General features: G+C 39.6%; 1 protein-coding gene across 2 annotated transcripts in view; it reads right to left on the bottom strand.

Moving 5' to 3' along the window:
• RNF145 (ring finger protein 145) overlaps positions 1–15757 on the bottom strand; it is a 52113-nt gene extending 36356 nt beyond the window's left edge. Inside the window, exons 1-3 of one of the 2 annotated variants that reach the window (XM_070517144.1) lie at positions 15586–15757; positions 9510–9711; positions 1748–1856 (exon numbers count right to left, since the gene is read on the bottom strand). In XM_070517144.1, the coding sequence (XP_070373245.1) occupies positions 1748–1856; positions 9510–9711; positions 15586–15645 (371 nt within the window). In that variant the 5' untranslated portion in view covers positions 15646–15757. Of the gene's footprint in view, positions 1–1747; positions 1857–9509; positions 9712–15158; positions 15506–15585 lie in introns of those variants that run through there. The other variant, XM_044777721.2, reaches the window with a different exon arrangement.
• Positions 15758–18260: the final 2503 nt, after the last annotated feature.

Raw genomic sequence — 18260 nt, 5'->3', positions numbered from 1 at the left:
GTACTGGCCCTTGGGCTCCTAGTCTAAGCTCTATGGAGAAAGATGCTACAGGAAAAGCCTGAAGTTGTTCTCATGAAGGATTCTAAGACACAGGCACATATTTGTGTGACACGAAATTAGAACAGTCATTGTCTCCACTGCAGAGTAAAACACAGCTTGATTTGAAACACTGTGGGGATTACAAGAAATGCCACACTGCTATGGCAGCTCCAGATTTTGCAACTTTGATATCCGAGGACATATCCTTGGTAAGGATAGTGGCAGAAGTTATCCTTGGTAAGGATAGTGGCAGAAGTTAAAGAGTAAGAGACCACCCTCCAGGCACCATTTTGAGCCAAGGAAATCAGACAAGGAACACAGTGCTCTGGGAAACACGTTGGGGCCTCTGAGAAATAACTAGATGAAATATTAAGGAGAAGGAGGTCCCGCTTCAACAAGAGAAGCCAAGAGTCAGTGACTATTACTTATTTTCACTCTTTTGTATCCAATGAAGTGGTGAAAACTGTAAGGTATTAAAAAACTGGAAGGAAATACCAGAATTTAACAGGTCTATCTTTGAGTGGTATAATTTCAGATGACTGTTAACTGCCTTTAAATTTCCTCTGTTTCCCAAAAATTGCCTACAGTGAACTGCATTATTTTATAATCGGGGTGGGAGGAAGGTTTTTAAAAAGTCAACCATTGGGTCTGGCCTGGTGGCGTAGTGGTTAAGTTTGCACACTCCACTTCAGCACCCCAGGGTTTTCAGGTTCGGATCCCAGACATGGACCTACACACCATTCATTAAGCCACGCTGTGGCAGCATCCCACATACAAAATAGAGCAAGAATGGCACAGATGTTAGCACAGCAACAGTCTTCCTCAAGCAAAAAGAGGAAGACTGGCAACACATATTAGCTCAGGGCCAATCTTCCTCACCAAATTAATTAATTAATTGATTTTTTAAAAAGTCAACCATTCAATTCTAGTAATATAAATATGCTATTTCTAAGATTAAATTTCAAGCCTACACCAAAATCTGTGCTTCAGACCTCTAGACAACTGTATTTTGTTATATATGCAAAGTAACTGCCAGTTTTCTTAGATTTGGGAATATATTTCATTATGGTTATGCATGTCGATCAAAACAAAAGAAATTATACCTCCTAGATTTATTATACCCCATTACATTTACCGTGTGGCTTTGGTTCACCTGTATTTTCACATTCTGTTCCAAAGTAGGAAGCTCATATTCACTGGTAGACCAGTCTTAAAATTTAGGACTAGCAAACGTAGGCAAACAGATAATATTGCTAAAGAGGCAGAAATTCTTAGCTCCATAATTAACCTCATCAAATAATCCATACCAGTCACCACCGACATACATGACTGCCTCATATGCTGATTCTGATGCATCATAACCTGACTTCCTAAAATGAGGAAAGTAATGAAGTGCAAATGGTCAAAATGTTCCTATAGCCTGTCTTTCGAAATTCTTTCTTATGTAGTATAGAAAAGCTCATGGGTCTCTTGTAAACATAACCTTAAGGCCCATTTCAAATTCAGCTTGTTTTTAAAAGCAAAAAAATTTGAGGCATAACCCCAGCTAATAATCTTGTATGATAATAATTATTTTGAAAAGTATCAAAAAAACTGTTTTGGATACCTACCAAAGCCTCAGCTCAACAGTGTTCATGAAAAGTATTTTATCGGTAAAGGAAAACTTTAAATTTAGTCATACATTTCAAAAATGCGGTCACATTCTTACCTGGAGATTTGATGTCCAGCATAGAGGAGCAGGGCGGTCAAAAAGTATAGGTAAAGCTGAACCAGATGCTGCCTTGGCAAGGTTAGTAGCACAACACTTAAGATATAACCTGTAGTAGAAATTAAGAGAGATATAAATAAAATATAATTCTACTTAGTCTCTCAATTAATCACACTAACAAAAAGAGCTTGAATTTCTTAGCTTGAATTTTTACTTTCCAACTGGGTTTCAACAACTTTAAGGTTTTTCACTTTACTATCAAAGTAAGCTTACCATAGTAAAAGCACTATGGATTTTTTTGTGGAGAATATAAAGCATTTTTCACTCCTTTTGTACCTTTTCTCTACTTTATAATCAAATACATCACACAATGGTACAACAGGACTCCTCTCATCATCCACTTTTCCTTGCTGTCTACCTATCTGTTCTATACCACTTCTCTCATTCTCTAGTCCCAGAGGAAGAAATTGGTGTCTTAACACCCCTCTCTAAGGCTGCCCTTTCCGTTTGACTCAAGATCTTATTTTTCCAGCTTCTAAAGACCCTCTACCCACTACATCTTCACTCTTTCCCCTGATGCCAGTCCTGACACCTCTGTTTTCAGAGGATGTGCAGGGTTCTTCCCCAGTCTGAAAGATAAAGTTCTCTCTGCACTGACAGTGACTTTCCCTTTTTCTGTTACCTAGTTTTCTCATTCCACTGACAAATGTTATAAACTATTTATACTGATGTCTCTATTTTCTAATCATCTATTATTCTCTCTGTACCCTCTACAATCTACACACCTCTACAAACCCCTTTACTCTTCCACTCTAAAGAAACTAAGAAGTCAACAATTACCCACTTGTCAAATCTAACGCGTCCTGCTTGTCTGTGTGCCAGCATCTGAAGCAACCACCCTCAAAACTCTTCTTCTTTAGCCCTGTGACATGGAGTTCCTTCTACCCTCCAAATTCTCCCCTGAACATTCTGTTCACCTTCCCAGATGAACAGAGGAAATTTAGTCCCTGAACAACTGCTTTCCTCTCTATAAACTATCTACCTCAAACAATCTATTTTGCTGTTTCAAATATACCACTCCAAATGTATGCTATCAACAAATAGTTACTGAGAACCTACTATATAAGTAAAAAAACTTAATGATTTTTTATCCTAAGTAGACATCTCATAGCTCATGATGCCTGAGATATATTGCACTTAAATTTCCTCACATAAAATGAGTACAAACTGAGCTCTCTTCCTCGTCCCTTCACAAGCTGGCTCACCCCCTCTTTCACTCTCCTAAATCCCATTCACTCTGACTCAAACCTGAGCCATCTCTTCTCTCATCACCAAGTCCTGCTGAGTCTTCCTCAATAGGCCTCCTATATGTTACCCTTCCTTTCCAGTCTCTATGCTCCATCATAACCTGCTCTGTAATATAATAGTATACTGCTATTCTTCTTTCGGTTTCTTTCCTTCCTCCTCCATCCTATACTTCATTACCAGGGTAACAATCCCAAAACCATCACTTTCATCTAGACAACTCTCTTGCTCTAAAACCTTCAAAAAAAGTTCTGAAGTTCTCAGCCTGATATTCTAGGTCTCGCAAAATCTGGTCCCAGTCTACTCTTCTATAACTATTTTCCTTATTAATGAGTCTTTATTAGGACACAGATATCCCTTCTTAGCACCTAATGCCCCTCTCATGCTGAATCAATCATGCTTAAAGCTAAGAAAAAAGAAGCAGTGTGCCAGAGACTAGAGGTAGAATTCAGATTTCTCATACATCCTAACTTCAAGAAAAATCCAGCAGAAGACAGAGATAAGTATGTCTATTTGCTTTGAAGTTCTTAAAATAATTTCCCCAATTTATTTTGTTAATCCCTATATCAAAGGACTTCAGCAGTATTTAAAAGGGTGTTTATTATATTTAGCAAGCATTTGCAGTGTTTGTGGCTGAAGGATTTTCCAATCAATCTATCACATGATACCGCTCCTTAGATCCTCCACATCTTTTAATGAACTACCATTTTCCTTTCCAGATATTATCTTTCTCTTCTCCTGCACATCTCATAAAAACAGCTGTCAAATCCTCTAGACTGAACAAATTGTTTTCATTCATTCTTTCAATTATCCAGTCACTCAACCCACATTATTACATGTAAAGCCATATGCATTCCTACACATGGAAGATCCAAAGAAGAACAAAGTAATCACAGTCTAGTGAAAAAATAAACATGGACAAAATTATGATACAATATTGGTGTTATAATAAATAAACATTAGAAGGGCTATGGTTGATTAAGTGATTAAATTTGACCTGGACTTCCGGGTGAATGATCTGATATTTATCAGGCCAAGAAAAGGGGAAACATTCCAGGAAAAGAGAATAACAGGTATGGAGACCATAAAAACACAAAGGATATTTTCAGGAGACAGTAAATTCTATAGGCTAGACTAGAATTTGATGTAAACAGAAAGAGTATTGGGAGAGTTCTGGGAGATACTGCTGACAGAACTGGTGGCTAAAGCCTCAATATAAAGCCTTGCATAGGATGAGTTAGACTGTGCTAATGGTTCTCAAATCCTACAGAAACCTGTTTAAGCGAGGGAAGAAAACAAAAAGAGGTAAGAAAACAAAAGACAGAACAACAACAAAAACCCTATGGCTCACCTATATCCCTATTTTCACACTCCAGTGGAAAAATTACTCTGTGATGAGAAGAAAATATATCACACAAGAGGATTTTTGAGGGATTATGAATACTTACGCTAAAACATAGTAGTATGAATGAATCGTTTGAACTACAATATGTACATAATCTAATTATTTGAAAAATACAAACCAAAACTATTGGTGATGCAAATATGTATCACTATTCATTCTACAGAATTAACCAAACAAACCACAATAAATTAAATTGATGTAATGAAGCTAACCCAACAGTAATTTATAATCAAAAAGCAAGACCAGCAGCATTTAAAAATGATGACCTGCTTAAAACAACACTGATGAATCTTCCTGACAAAATGCAGGAATTTCCGCTATTTAAAGATTATGTTAGTAGGGGGGAAAAAATGAGGACCTGGAATAAAACAGTAGCTTAGCGTATAGAGTTGGCAGGGTCAGCAATGACATACATATTTAAATAGGTCTTAGTGGTGATCTATGGGTGAGTGGTTGAGAACAAGGAAGTGAAGATGGTTCTGATGTTTCTAGCTTGGGTAATCAAGAAAACAGCTTTCCTACTGAGATAGGAAAAACAGAAAGAGGAGGAGGTTTGAGGTGAAGTAAAGCTGATGAGTTCAGTGACTGATGATAAGTCGAAGTGCCTATAGAATGTTCAGGTGAACATGTCTAAGGATAGTTAGAAATTCATTCATTATCAGGCACTAGCTAGGTGCTGGGAATACTGAGATAATAACCCCATTCCTACCTTAAAGGAGCTCATAATCTAGTCAGGAAGATAGATGAGCATATGGACCCTCAGAATGCAGCATACTAAGTGCTATAGTGAGGTATGAACTGGGTGCCATGGGATGACAGAGGAGGAACACTAATCTCAGACCAAGGTGGTCAAGCAAGCAGTGGAAAGTGGAGAGATTTGCAGCCAAAACTATGTGAGATCACCCAAACAACAAAAGATGAAAACTAAACATAAATTCTGGGCAACACTTAAGAAGTCTAAAGGAAAAAGACAGCAAAGGAGTCAGAAGGAGGGTCAGAAAGTCAGAAGAATCCAGAAATATTTTCAAGAAAGAAGTGGTCAACAGTTTCACAAACATGGAAAGGTCTGTAAATGAGTAAACAAACGAAGCTTGAGTTTCACATTTTAGGTCACTAATGATTTTAGTGATCACAGTTTCAATAGAATTATTCTCATATTCACTCTTTTGTTTCCAACTTCTACCATGCTAGTTCTGGCTCTCATTACCTCTTGCCTAAAATCCTAACTGGTCTTCTAGCCTCCAGTTTTCTCCCTTCCACAATCCATCATCCTATACAACACTGCCTAAATCAATTTTCTTAAAATACAGTTCACCTGCTCTAAATCCTTCACTGACGCATCACTACCTACCAAATTAGGCAGAATACCTAACATATGCATTCAGGGCTTTTCACAAACGGCCCCACTCTACCTTTTTAATATTATTTCTATTCCCCTTTTTATAACCTATACTCTGCAAAACAGTTCTATAATTAACATTCCACCAATTACATTTGGGCAGTAACTTCTGTTTGCTGTTCTAAGACAGAACCCACACTGGAAAGCTTCTAAATTTGAAGGTACAATTATATCCCATAAACACAAACTTTACCACTCCCTACCTTCATTTTCAAGCTCTTAAAAACAATTAAAGGATATAAAGGGGAGGAAAAATCACTTAGAATAGCAATAAAACAGATTAAATACCTAGGATGAACTTAACAATAAATGTCCAAGACCTATATAAAGAAAACTTTAAAACACTCCAGAAGGATTCAAAAGAAATCTTGAACACAGGAAGGCTTTCTGTGTTCTTACATAGAGAAGAGTTAGCATCCTTAAGCTATCTCTTCATCCTAACTTAAAATTTAGTAATAATGCAATTTCAACAAAAAGGTCAAGAGGGTTGTTTGTTTTGGGAACAAGACTAGATAATTCTGAAGTTCATACAGAAAACTAACAATAACAGAAAAAGTCTGTTATACAATGATGGGACTAACTCTATCAGACAGGTAAATATAATCTAAATCCTCAGCAAGGCAGACTAAAAGAACAAAAAAAAAGTTCAGAAATGGAACAAAATATACGTGAGAATTTAGTACATAATAATCAGTGAGGAAAAGACTGACTAAACTATTTAATAAATACATGGAGACTACCAGATAGTTATCTGGAAAAAAATTAAATTATACCTATAACACACTGTAAATGCAGATAAATTCTAAATGGAGCAAAGATTTAAATGGAAAAAATGAAATCACAAAAATAATGTTACAAAACATGATAGAATTCTTTATAAACTCAAAAATAGAGAAGGCTTTTCTAACTGACGCAAAATCCTAAAGCTATAAAAAACGATTAAACCATATTAAAAACAAATTCTGCATGTCAAGAAAATCATAAGCAAACTCAGGGGATCTGAAACTGGAAAAAATAATTTCAACTCATCACAAAGGGTTAATGTCCCTAATATATACCAAACTCCCACAAATTGGTAAGAAAAGGCTAACAATCCCACAGAAAAGTGGACAAGGGATATAACTGACAACTGTCACAAGAGGCAATGCACGTTTTTCTTAAATGTGACTAAAATTCAATCTCACTCATAATAAGAGAAATTAAACCTACATTAAAAAACATCTATTTTTCACCTACTGGAGTAGCCAAATATAAAAGCTGAATAACATTCTTTTTTCTCCCTTTTTCTCCCCAAAGCCCCCCAGTACATAGTTGTGTATTTTTTTTAGTTGTGGGTCCTTCTAGTTGTGGCACGTGGGATGCCACCTCAGCACGGCTTGATGAGCAGTGCCATGTCCATGCCCAGAATTCAAACTGGGGAAACCATGGGCCACCAAAGTAGAGCGTGCGAACTTAATCATTCGGCCATGGGGCCAGCCCCTGGATAACACTCTTGATAAGGATGTAGGACTGCAGGAACTCTCAACCACTGTTTGTGGAGGCACAAAATAGTAAAACCCTATGAAGAGCATATCGATCAATATACAAATGTATATTATATACTCTTTAACCCGGCAATTTCACTTTTAGTAATTTATCCCAAGGCTATATTTGGACGTGTTGAAATTATGGCTACACAAAATTTAGTACAAAACTGAATCAAACAGCACAAGACAGAAAATATCTAAAATGACCACCTGTAGAGTAATTAGTTCAATAAATTATGGTACAGCCACACAAAGAAACTATGCCACCATACAACAGAATTGGAGGCTTGTGGGGAGGCTCAACATTTAATCAAAATCTTAAGATACGGCAGAACAGAGAGTGTCAACATAAAAAAACAGACTACAAAGCTTTATTCCATGAATAAAAGAGTAGTTATGGCTCTACAATACATCGTCAAGTAAAACAAGAGGCTCAGAACAGTGTGTATTAAGCTATCATCTGTACAAAAAGTTGGAAATACATTTATTTTTATACATATTTACATTTATATATCAATATATCTTTATATTTACTTATATACATAAAAATATCTCTAGAATTATACACAAGGAAATAAAAATGTCTGCTTGTTGGGGCTCAGAGTGAGAACTTAGTGGATGAGGAACAGAGATAGGAGGAAGATATTTTCACTATACTTTTTATGCTTTTTGCTTTTTAAAATGTATTTAAGGGTGAAATTCTGTAAACCAGAACATTACATAACCATTACATAATACTTTGACACAGAGGTGACTCCAACCAAAAAAACTGTTCAAGCTGAAAATATTTACTCATGTAATTACTGAATTTACTCTACCATAGCATGTAATAAGTCTATCAAGAAGGTTCTGTTGAGTTCCCAAAGTTAGGAGCGAGAGAGTATGAACTGCAACTGTACCAGCACCTATTCAATTTCTAAAATTAATGTTTCTGGTTATTAGGCAGCTGTTTTTATAATAAATATTTCAATCTATTGAGAAATTATATATATATAAGCATATTTTTAAACCACAGTGTGAATTACTCTGCTGATTAAGCTAAAAATCTAAGCCAAGTACCCAACTGCACTTCAACAACAGACTGAAATTTTTTTCCATAAATTGGCTAACATACAAAGCCTTTAATAAAGGGCTGCAAATTATAGTGTTTTGCAGCATAAAAGAACATTTCACAGACTTTCCCAAGGTAGTACCATCTAAGAGAGATGAGTTTATTGTACCCAGATGTTCTGCTTCCAGTACACTGTCTTTCCTACTATGCCAACTTCTTCCCACAGTGGCCTATTCGGTAATTTCTTAGAGCTGTAAGAGGTTCTCAGGGCTAAGCTTTCGTACCCAGAAAGTCCATCTACAGTTAAAAATAAATCTCAGAGACAGGACGACCCTTCATAATTTTATAAAACATAACCCTTCACAATTTTACAAGAGATATACTTGTTGATGGAAATTTCTAATAATAAAAAATACTAATAAAACCACTATAGTATATCATTCAAACCACGTCTTGAGTTACACAACAGTAACGTTAAATGAAAATATATTGCCATTATCACTTAAACCAAAAATTAACCTAAAAATTAAGGATCATGACTTTTATTCTTGATAAATTTTATCTGTTTCCTGCCTATATTTCTTGACTTTGATTTCTTTACACTCAACATTACTTTCACCACTAACTCCAAATCATATCAATTATATTTCAAGTATTTTTTAAATATTATATAAAATATAATATAATTTTAAAGTATATTATAATAATATTATACTTCCTATATTTCATTTAACTGAAATGAATGATTTATCTTCAACTGATATTAATGTTTTGGAGCAATAAGGAATATTGGATTTAAAAAAGCTTACTTTCTGAATTACTACCACAACCCAAAATCATGACAAATTAGAACAGGCCAAATATCTGGAAAAGCGTTTCTCATTACATTTTATCATAGTAAAACACAAAATGTTTTCATCTGCCTTAAAGTTTCATCCAGTAAAATAAATCCAACACTGTCTGTTTTCCTCTAACGTAAACCAGAGTTCATTTTACCCAAATTCAAAAATATACAAAGACATAAAATAAATCAGAATGCTCACTAAAAGATTAGAAAAGGTGATGTAGACACTTACCTACATAATGCATATTAAGAGCCAAATACTTATATTGGAAAAGAGGGTTGTTACTGAGGCTACTTCTCTGGATCTGCTGGAAGAAGGAGCTGACATCCCATCTGTACAGGACATCCAACAGCATGATGCTTGGCACCCTCAGGGCCACATTTAACACAGCCTCCAGTTTCTCCTTTGCAGCCATGTTTTTCTTGGAACAGGCCTAAAATTCAGAAGACACAAAATATAAAAATAAGTCAGCTCAAATAGCTTTTAGATATCCTCTTAGGAATCTAAGGACTGCCACATACTATTCAAAAACTATGTTACAATGGATAAAACTCCTTAGCCACATCTACTACTTCTAGATATTTATGAAATAAGCTTTGTATTGTGTTTTCACCTTGACTCTTTCAAGTCTGCCCAATCCTAAGATTCTGATTAAATGTCCAGGCCTCAAAACTTAGTTTTAAAAAGCCCCAAACTCCAAATCTAGGCATTTAGTAACAAAATACCCTATAAGAATACTCCAGCTTTTGTCCAATTGACTTGAAAAGAAAAATTCACTCCTATGAAATTATGAGAGATTTACGCAGCTCTTAAAAAAGGGCAAATTTTAAATTGTCATTATATGGAAAAGCCTAAGCTATTCAATAAAAATCTGATAACTGCACATTTAGTTTGCAGCATCTCATAGTCTATCCTTTTCCTTCTTACAATTAAAATTAAAGTATTAAATGTACATGATATCAATACAATCCAGATAACTCATGATATAAAGGTAACATTAGCTATAATATTGTTTCCTTGAATCATTAAAGTTAAACTCTTGGTCTGAAATTCCCGTGGTCTGCCTCCAAAGTAGGAAAACAATGCTCATCTTCCCGTGATACACAGACATGCTGGCACACGGAAGAAGTGAGGCACTGTGAGTCTGCAGCCCATCTTTGCTTAGCTGTTGATGAGCAGTAGGAGTAGTAGAATGGAAAAAAAAAAGTCATGAAGGATCTCCCTGGACAACTTACTATTTAAAAGGGCAAATTCAGCGCAATACTGCTTTAGATGATAGAGCTGCAAATTAATCCAAGGAATTATAAGAAAGAGAAGAGGGCAAACAAAAGTGGGTAAAGGACAATTTTCACAGTAATGATAATTCTGGATTGTTGGCTCTGACAATATCCTTTTAAAAATTTTGCTGAGAACGCTAAACACAATTCTAGCTCTGGCAGAAATTTCAGACATTACAAGACAAATGAAAACATTTATTTCTGAAGAAAATTATAGTGACAGATTGCTATGCTATGGTTAAATATTTGTCAGTATTTCCATTTTACCCTCTAATTTTCATAGCTTCCTAGCTTAGTTTAAAAAAAAAAAGGCAACTCAACTTGGAACACTGTTAATGTTTTTTAATCTCTGAAAAACTGATGGATTTTATTGATCAGTGATTGCTCATACAACATTCTCATTACCCAAATGTTATATATATATCCTACCAATAATGCAGAATTAATGTTTTTATAAATACTGTAATTCTGATTACTTTAAATGAACAAAACCACCTTAATAATTTTCTTTTGTAAGAAAAAAAATATTGTAAGAGAATCAAAACCAAATAGCTGTATCCTAAGGCCAAAAAAAGCACTGAAAAATAAAATCTCTAATCAATATTTATCGCACATTATACCATTCAGGAACCTGAATTTCTCAAAGCTCACGATATTAACAAAAAAAAATGCTGGGAAGAAATATGCCAAAATATTCACATTAACAATCTTTCAACAGTGGGGCTGGGGAGATTTTTATTTCCTTCTATTTTTTTCTCTTTGCCAGATGTCTTAGAATACCCATCTATTATTGGGGGGAGGGGGATATACTTAAAAAAAATTCTTGGTAAAAAGTGTAATGTGCCTACGCCATATAGTTGACTTAAAGAAATATACGGGAAATAACTACTTACTCTGGTAGTCAAACTGTTCACTCAACGCACTCTTGGGATTTTATTTTAAAGTACACAACAACAGATTTTTCTCACAAGCCACCAGTCACGTGTAAAAATTACCACGTACGGAGATAATAATATCACTGACAGGCGTTATACCACAATGGCAAAGTAACTATTTTTCCACATTCTAGAATCCAATACAAATCACTACTGCTTTTGTAAGGAACAAAAAAGGGGACTATTACTAAACTAATACATGTGGTCTATATTTCATCTGACTTGGAGCCCTCCTCTGTTTTTAATATTTTGTTATTTTTAAATGTACCAACTTGCACCATTTATTGTAGCCCTTAAAGGGGTAAACAAAAAAATTTAAACTAAACAAATAACCAATCCTGCATTAGAAACCAAGACCTGAACTTGTAGGGGAAAAAATCTCCCTAATTCTTACAGAGGATGATCTCTCCTACAAAAGAAGGCCATTAGCAGAATGGCACATGTTCCCTCTTAATTACCAGTACTCCTGCCTCACAAATAGAAGAATAAAAAGAAAATCTTGGGTCCCTAAAGCTGTTAATACAGAGGAATGTCCAAGACAGATCCCCAAACTCTACTGCATAGTAAACTCAAGACTGAAACGTCTGAATTAAGGAGGATCTTCAACAGAATGAAACATGCTCATTTAATAACAAATCTAATGCTTACTAAATATTTCATTTATTTCTATATGTGAGTGTTATTTTATCAAGTCATTGGCAAGCTGGCCATGTATAGGGACATGTACAGAGGAAACAAATTTAATACACGGAAAACTAAATCTAAAATGTTACCCACAAGAGCTGCGGAAGGAAAAGAGAAAAAAAATATTTCCCCCCAAAGTTTATAATTTTGAAACTTTCTAAAGTAGAAGCACCACGTGATAGGGTGACGACCATCACAAATAAATACCGTACACTACACTCTAACACTACACACTAAACCAACACCTAAACAAAATGCTGAAATATTTATCTTATTTGCAGATACATGAAATCACTTACACCTGGCAAATCACTATATTAGAAGTATAAGGTAAAAATGGACCCTTCTCTCCTGGGGTGAACAGATTACCATACCTCTGTGATGTTTTAGTTCAAGCTAATTTATCTTTTTCCTAGATTTATTGTCAAACAGAGCTAATAAGCCTATTCTAAGTCAGAGGGGCTCAAAATTCTCTTAAAACCAAAACAATACTAAATAATCCTCAAAAAAACCAAGAGAACTGAAGGCAAATAAAATCTAAAGGCTTGACACTCCTAAAGCCAAATATCTAAAGCTACTTCTGGCCCTGTTCCATTACCTACATTTTACCTTTCCTGCAAGATTTTTAAATTTCCTCCTTGAAATGTGAAAAGAACCAGGAGAGTAATACTTCAACACAATGTCTCACAAGTAACGTAAACTAAACGTGACTCAAAGATGCTCTACAGAGTAAAACAGCTTAAAAGAAAACCCTTTCTTTCCAACGACGGCAAAAAAGGCTCAACAAATGCTAACCAAAAACAAGACCACAACGATTTCATTAAATGACTTCCCCCTGCTTATACACACAGCAACGTCCTGTGCACAGCTCACCATTCATATTTGTGGGTTACGAAACACATGAGGCCTTATTCTACACTTTCCTGAAAACATTGCATTTTGGTTTTGAATATGAAGAAGTCAAACAAATCATCTTGAACAATATGAAAAACCTAAGTTTTTAAAGTCACAGCTCAACCTGTTGAAGAATTATGTTAAATAAGAAACAGAAATGGAAAATGTCCTCTTATCCAAAAAATGAACAGTATTCATATCTCCCAGATAAAATTCCTTTTAAAAAGACAAAAATAAGAATGCCATAGATCCAATTCAAAATTATTCAGTACAACACAATTTATGGCTGAAAGTTTCTACACCTTTTTCCCCCATGAAAAGAAAAACATACTATTCTTCATCGTCAATCTCCTTTCTTTGTCCAATCCAACTAAAAAAACATTCTATCATCAGCTAAAACCCATCTTAAGAAAAATATATTTCCTTTACTGTCCATATGTTAGGATGGTTAGTCCTGAAAATGTGAGAGGGCAAAGCTAGACCTTAAAATCCTAAGTAAACTCCGCCAAAACTGAGACATCCTGGAAGAGAAGGCACTTCTTACATAAGCACTGGCACGTTTTAAATAGAGCTGGTCCTCCCCACTCTCACTCACTGCTAGCTAACTTTGTATGTACCTGATTTCCACATAAACTACTAGCAATTCTGTGGCATCTCGTCATCTCCAAAGCGGCCAAGACATAGAGTCCACTCTAAATACAAAGGCCATCTTTCAACTTAAGGAACCAGACAGAGGAAATAAAAACTGCTATCTCTGCCACTGGGCGCGCAGCCTGGGTCACGACTGCAGCACCGACAGCTCATCCTTTGGGCATGATTCAAGATTCAGTAGAACTGCACACTCTGTATTTTAAAAAATAAAAAGACACACAGTCCTCTCCTCTCCTTCCTAACTAGTTTCCTGTTTACTGCAGACTGCGATGCAAAGCCATCCATTAATCTTTGATGCCTTCTCACTGTAAAGCCCCTTTCCTCTCTCCCTGCACCTCCCCCGCCCCTGACGCCTGCTGATCTCAGATGCGTTTGAACTATAGTAACCCCAACCCAGCTCGCTGCAAAGCAGGCAGCACAGCAGCAGCAGCAGCCGCCGCGGCGGCGGAGCTGCTGCCGCCGCGGGGCTAGGGGATTACGTCCACAAAAACTCTGCCAGGAGAGAGGCCCGTGCCAGGGAGCTCTCCTCTCGTCTGGCCAAGGATGCTGGCTCTGCCGCGCCACGCACCAAAAAGCTTCCGAAGAAAGACGCCGGCGAAGTTCATCACACCCGAACAAAAAGGGGACTCATTCCGGAAGGGAGGGGAAGGGTCTCGGGGGTCCTTGGGTGGGAAAAGCAGAACTGGAGGGGGATGCAGAAAGGGTGGCAAGCGAGAGAGGAAGCGATGAGGACAAAAAGGAAAGGATAAGGAACGCCTCACTGTAAAACAGGACCGACAGACGGGATGCAGAGCAGATGGGTCCCCATTCGAAAAACGGCTTGGCAGGCCTTCCCCCCCCCACCCCCAAACAACCTCCAACCGCATGAAAGTGGGGAGGCCGAGTTTGGGGCTGCGTGGACCCAAGGGTAAGGCGAAAGGAAAGAGGGAGGAAAGCTGAGAAGCAAAGTGGACAAAGACGCAGAAGAGGGAAAGTTGGAAGTGGGAACTGGGGGAAAAGAGCAGCTAGGAAAGCAGCAGCTCAGGAAGGGGCTTAGAAAAGGCCTCGAAACAGGGAGCTGGGCAAGCGATGGGGGAGAGCTCAGAGTGAGGGCATCTCAGGAACGCCGGGGGAGGTGAGGGTAATCTCCAGGAGGGTGGGGAGGCGGCGGCGGACACAGCCCGGGGCTGGGGGAGGGGACTCCGTGCGGGGCCCCGAGAGGAGAGGGCAGAGTCGGAGGGAGAGGGTGAGGGGCCCGGAGGACCGAGAGAGGGGCTGGCGGCTGCGAGGGAGGGGGCGCTGCGGGTGAAGAGGGGATGTGGAGGATGGGAGGAGAGGAAGGCGGTGAACCGGGAAAGGGGAGAAGAGGAAGGAGCGGGCGACGGGATGGGGGAGGGGAGGGAGGATGTGGGAAGTGGACGGGGGGCGCCGGGATGAGAAGGGGGGTACCGCTCGGTCACCTCGGGCTGCGGCCTCCCTCCCCGGGGGGCGGCACCGCCGGCGAGCAGACGGGCTCCGCAACTCCTCGGCTGTCTCACCCGCCCTCCCGTTCTCCTCGGGCGGCGGCGGCGGCGGCGGGGGCCCGGACGGCGCGGCTCACAGCGGCGGCTCCTCCGCGCCGGGCCTTGGTTGCTGCGTCTTGGGAGGCGGCGGCAGCGGCGGCGGCAGCGACCCGACCCGTGCGGTCACCATCGTCCGCGGCAGCTGGCGCTCACAGGCCGAGCCCCTCAGCAGCCGGCGGCGGCCATGGCCTCCTGCGCTCACTCCTCCCGCCCCCGGCGCTCTGCGGCGGCGGCGGCCGGCTCCCGCTTTCTGCGCCTGCGCGCCGCCCTGCCAGCACGGCGCGCCCCCTCCCCCGCCCCCGCGCGCGCTCCCGCGCTCACTCACAATCACACCGGCCGGGGGTTCCCGCGCCGTCTCCGGTACGTGGGCGAAAGACACACGCATCCCGTGGCCCGCACAGCCGGGCTCTGGCGGCTATGGAGACGCCTACCACGGCGACACCTGCACGCACACTGTGACACCCGCCATTCTGACACACGTGCGCTCTCACACTCCCCAAACACCACCAGCCTCACGCGCTCACACCCACACTCACCTGCCGGGACCACGTGGGAGGATTGGAGGGGCTGATCCTCAGCCGGTGCAACCGCAGTAGCAATGATGCCGGAATTTTAGTTAACTCCCTCACTGACTGGCCTAGACTGCCAACTCCGTGGCGTCAGGGACCATGTCTGTGATGGCTCAGCAGTGCCTAGCCCAGAATAGGCGCTAAATAAACCTCTGTTGACTAAATGAGTGATGCCCGAATAAATGAATTGAAACTGTTCGCTATCTTTAATTTTAAAATTCTGACCTCTTGGTTTAAAGAATTTGTTCGAAGAATTTTACTATAGTATGAAATGAAATGGCATTTGTGTGTTTGTTTTTTGGTCCAAGGTTCCAGTGATTAGCGTACACACCCTCTTCCCAAGGTCGAGGAAACCCATTTGTTCTGCCTGAGTCGCTAGCACTGACCATCGTTCCTACCTTAATTTAAATGCCTACACACTTTTTAGGGCAGGAGCTGTTCCGAACTTCCCCCACAGTAGAAAGCCTGGAGCACGTTGTGTGTGCACAGAACGAAATCACGGATTTTGCTAGTCTTCTGGGCTTTGGCAGGACTCCTTATTGCCCAGTTTTTCTACTGCCGTGCCTCACCATGACCTTCCACAAATTCCCCCTCCAGAAAAACTCCCTACACTGTTCTTTGCTTTGTCTTTGGTTAGTTCCTGGAGAGCCAGTAGCTACTTGGAACCAGTCTGGCCTTTGAGGGTGACAGTGTCTGTACAGTATACACAGAAGACACTCAGCTAGTAGTGGGTAAAATGTCGCAACTATACTGGATCATCCTGAAATTGTGAAGCCTCAACTTCTGCATGTTACAAAAGAAATGAGCCCACTTCAATCTAGATTTCTGTGTTGGGGGCCTTCCTTGGAAATTCAAGTCTCTGGCCTCTGCATTTCAAATGGCAAAACCCAGTTCTGAGCAACCTTTGTATCCTGCTAAAATTGTAAAAGCGAGCTCTACATTTAGAAAATGTAATTATTGGAGATATCAGTCTATCAAATTCTGAGTAACTTCTCTTTTACTAGTTCAATAGCTCTGTAGAAATCAAGTTTTAGGGGCTGGCCCGGTGGCGTAGCAGTTAAGTTCGCCCATTCCACTTCAGTGGCCGGGGGTCTGCCAGTTCAGATCCCAGGTGCGGACATGGCACCACTCATCAAGCTATGCTGTGGCAGGCATGTCACAAAGTAGAGGAAGATGGGCACGGATGTTAGCTCAGGGCCAGTCTTCCTCAGCAAAAAGAGGAGGGTTAGCAGCAGATGTTATGTTAGCTCAGGGCCGATCTCAAAAAAATAAAAAAGATCAAGTTTTAGGGGCCAGCACCCTGGCCGAGTGGTTAAGTTCGCCCGCTCCGCTTCAGCATCCCAGGGTTTCGCTGGTTCGGATCCTGGGCACAGACGTGGCACCGCTAGGTCAGACCACGCTGAGGCGGCGTCCCACATGCCACAACTAGAAGGACCCACAACTATAACATACAGCCATGTACTGGGGGGATTTGGGGAGAAAAAAGCAGGAAAAAGAAAGAAATCAAGGTTTTGAAATTTCTGGGAATTGTGTTCATAACTCTCTATAAGCACATTTCACCTTTCATCCTGGTACTTTAGACTGCTTTGGAATAATCAGGCCTGCTACATCCCAGGGCAGTAGTTTTATGAGTCTCTTTATATAGCCTGGTATAGTAAGAAATTACAGAGGCCACATGACTAATGACTGGAATAGGAAACCACCCCAGATAGCAAGGCCTTATTCCTTGCTTTCCTCCCTATTTTAGCAACTTTACTCCTGACTCCATGGAGAAAACGTAAGGCCAGAAACAGATTACAAAGAAGTCAAAATCTAAAATTTAAAAAAATTTAAATCTAAATTTTAAAATTTAAAATAAAATGTTAATTTTATTTAAAAAAATATTTAAATTTCAATCCAAAATCTAAAAATCTTAAATTCCAATTGGATTTATTCATCTTCTAGAGTGAATTGCAGAATCTTGAAGATATTCCTTTGGTATTGTTATTGGATTTGTGTGTTTTGTTTAAATGGAGGAGAGGCCTACCTCAGCTCTCACCTTTCCTTTTTTCAAAAGAAAAAAAAAATGGCTTCAAAGCCCTGCACCCCTCACTCTAAGTACTCTGGACTTGTAAAAACAGGAAAAAGCCACATGTCTTTTTTTCACCTTTGAATTTTACAGCAGCTGCCTGTAAATGCTGAAGTTCAAAACCAGTAAAGAAAATTACTGTGGTAATGAAAGGGTTACTGCTATTATATTGGCTGCTAATCCAGTTTTGGAAAGCTCCACATTGCCAGAAGCAAGTAACTAAATCAAACTAAAAGGAAAAGCACGAGAAAAAACAGGAGTGGGGAAGTGGAGAGGGCTGCTCAGATAAAAAGCAATCCCAGTGCAGAGTACTTGAAGTACTTTCTAGAGGCGCCAGACTCACCCAGATCACCAAAGGTCAGG

Source organism: Equus asinus, chromosome 9, assembly GCF_041296235.1.
Source record: "Equus asinus isolate D_3611 breed Donkey chromosome 9, EquAss-T2T_v2, whole genome shotgun sequence".
Lineage (NCBI taxonomy): Eukaryota > Metazoa > Chordata > Mammalia > Perissodactyla > Equidae > Equus > Equus asinus.
Note: the sequence above shows the minus strand (reverse complement) of the source record. Positions and strands in the feature narration are given on the sequence as shown.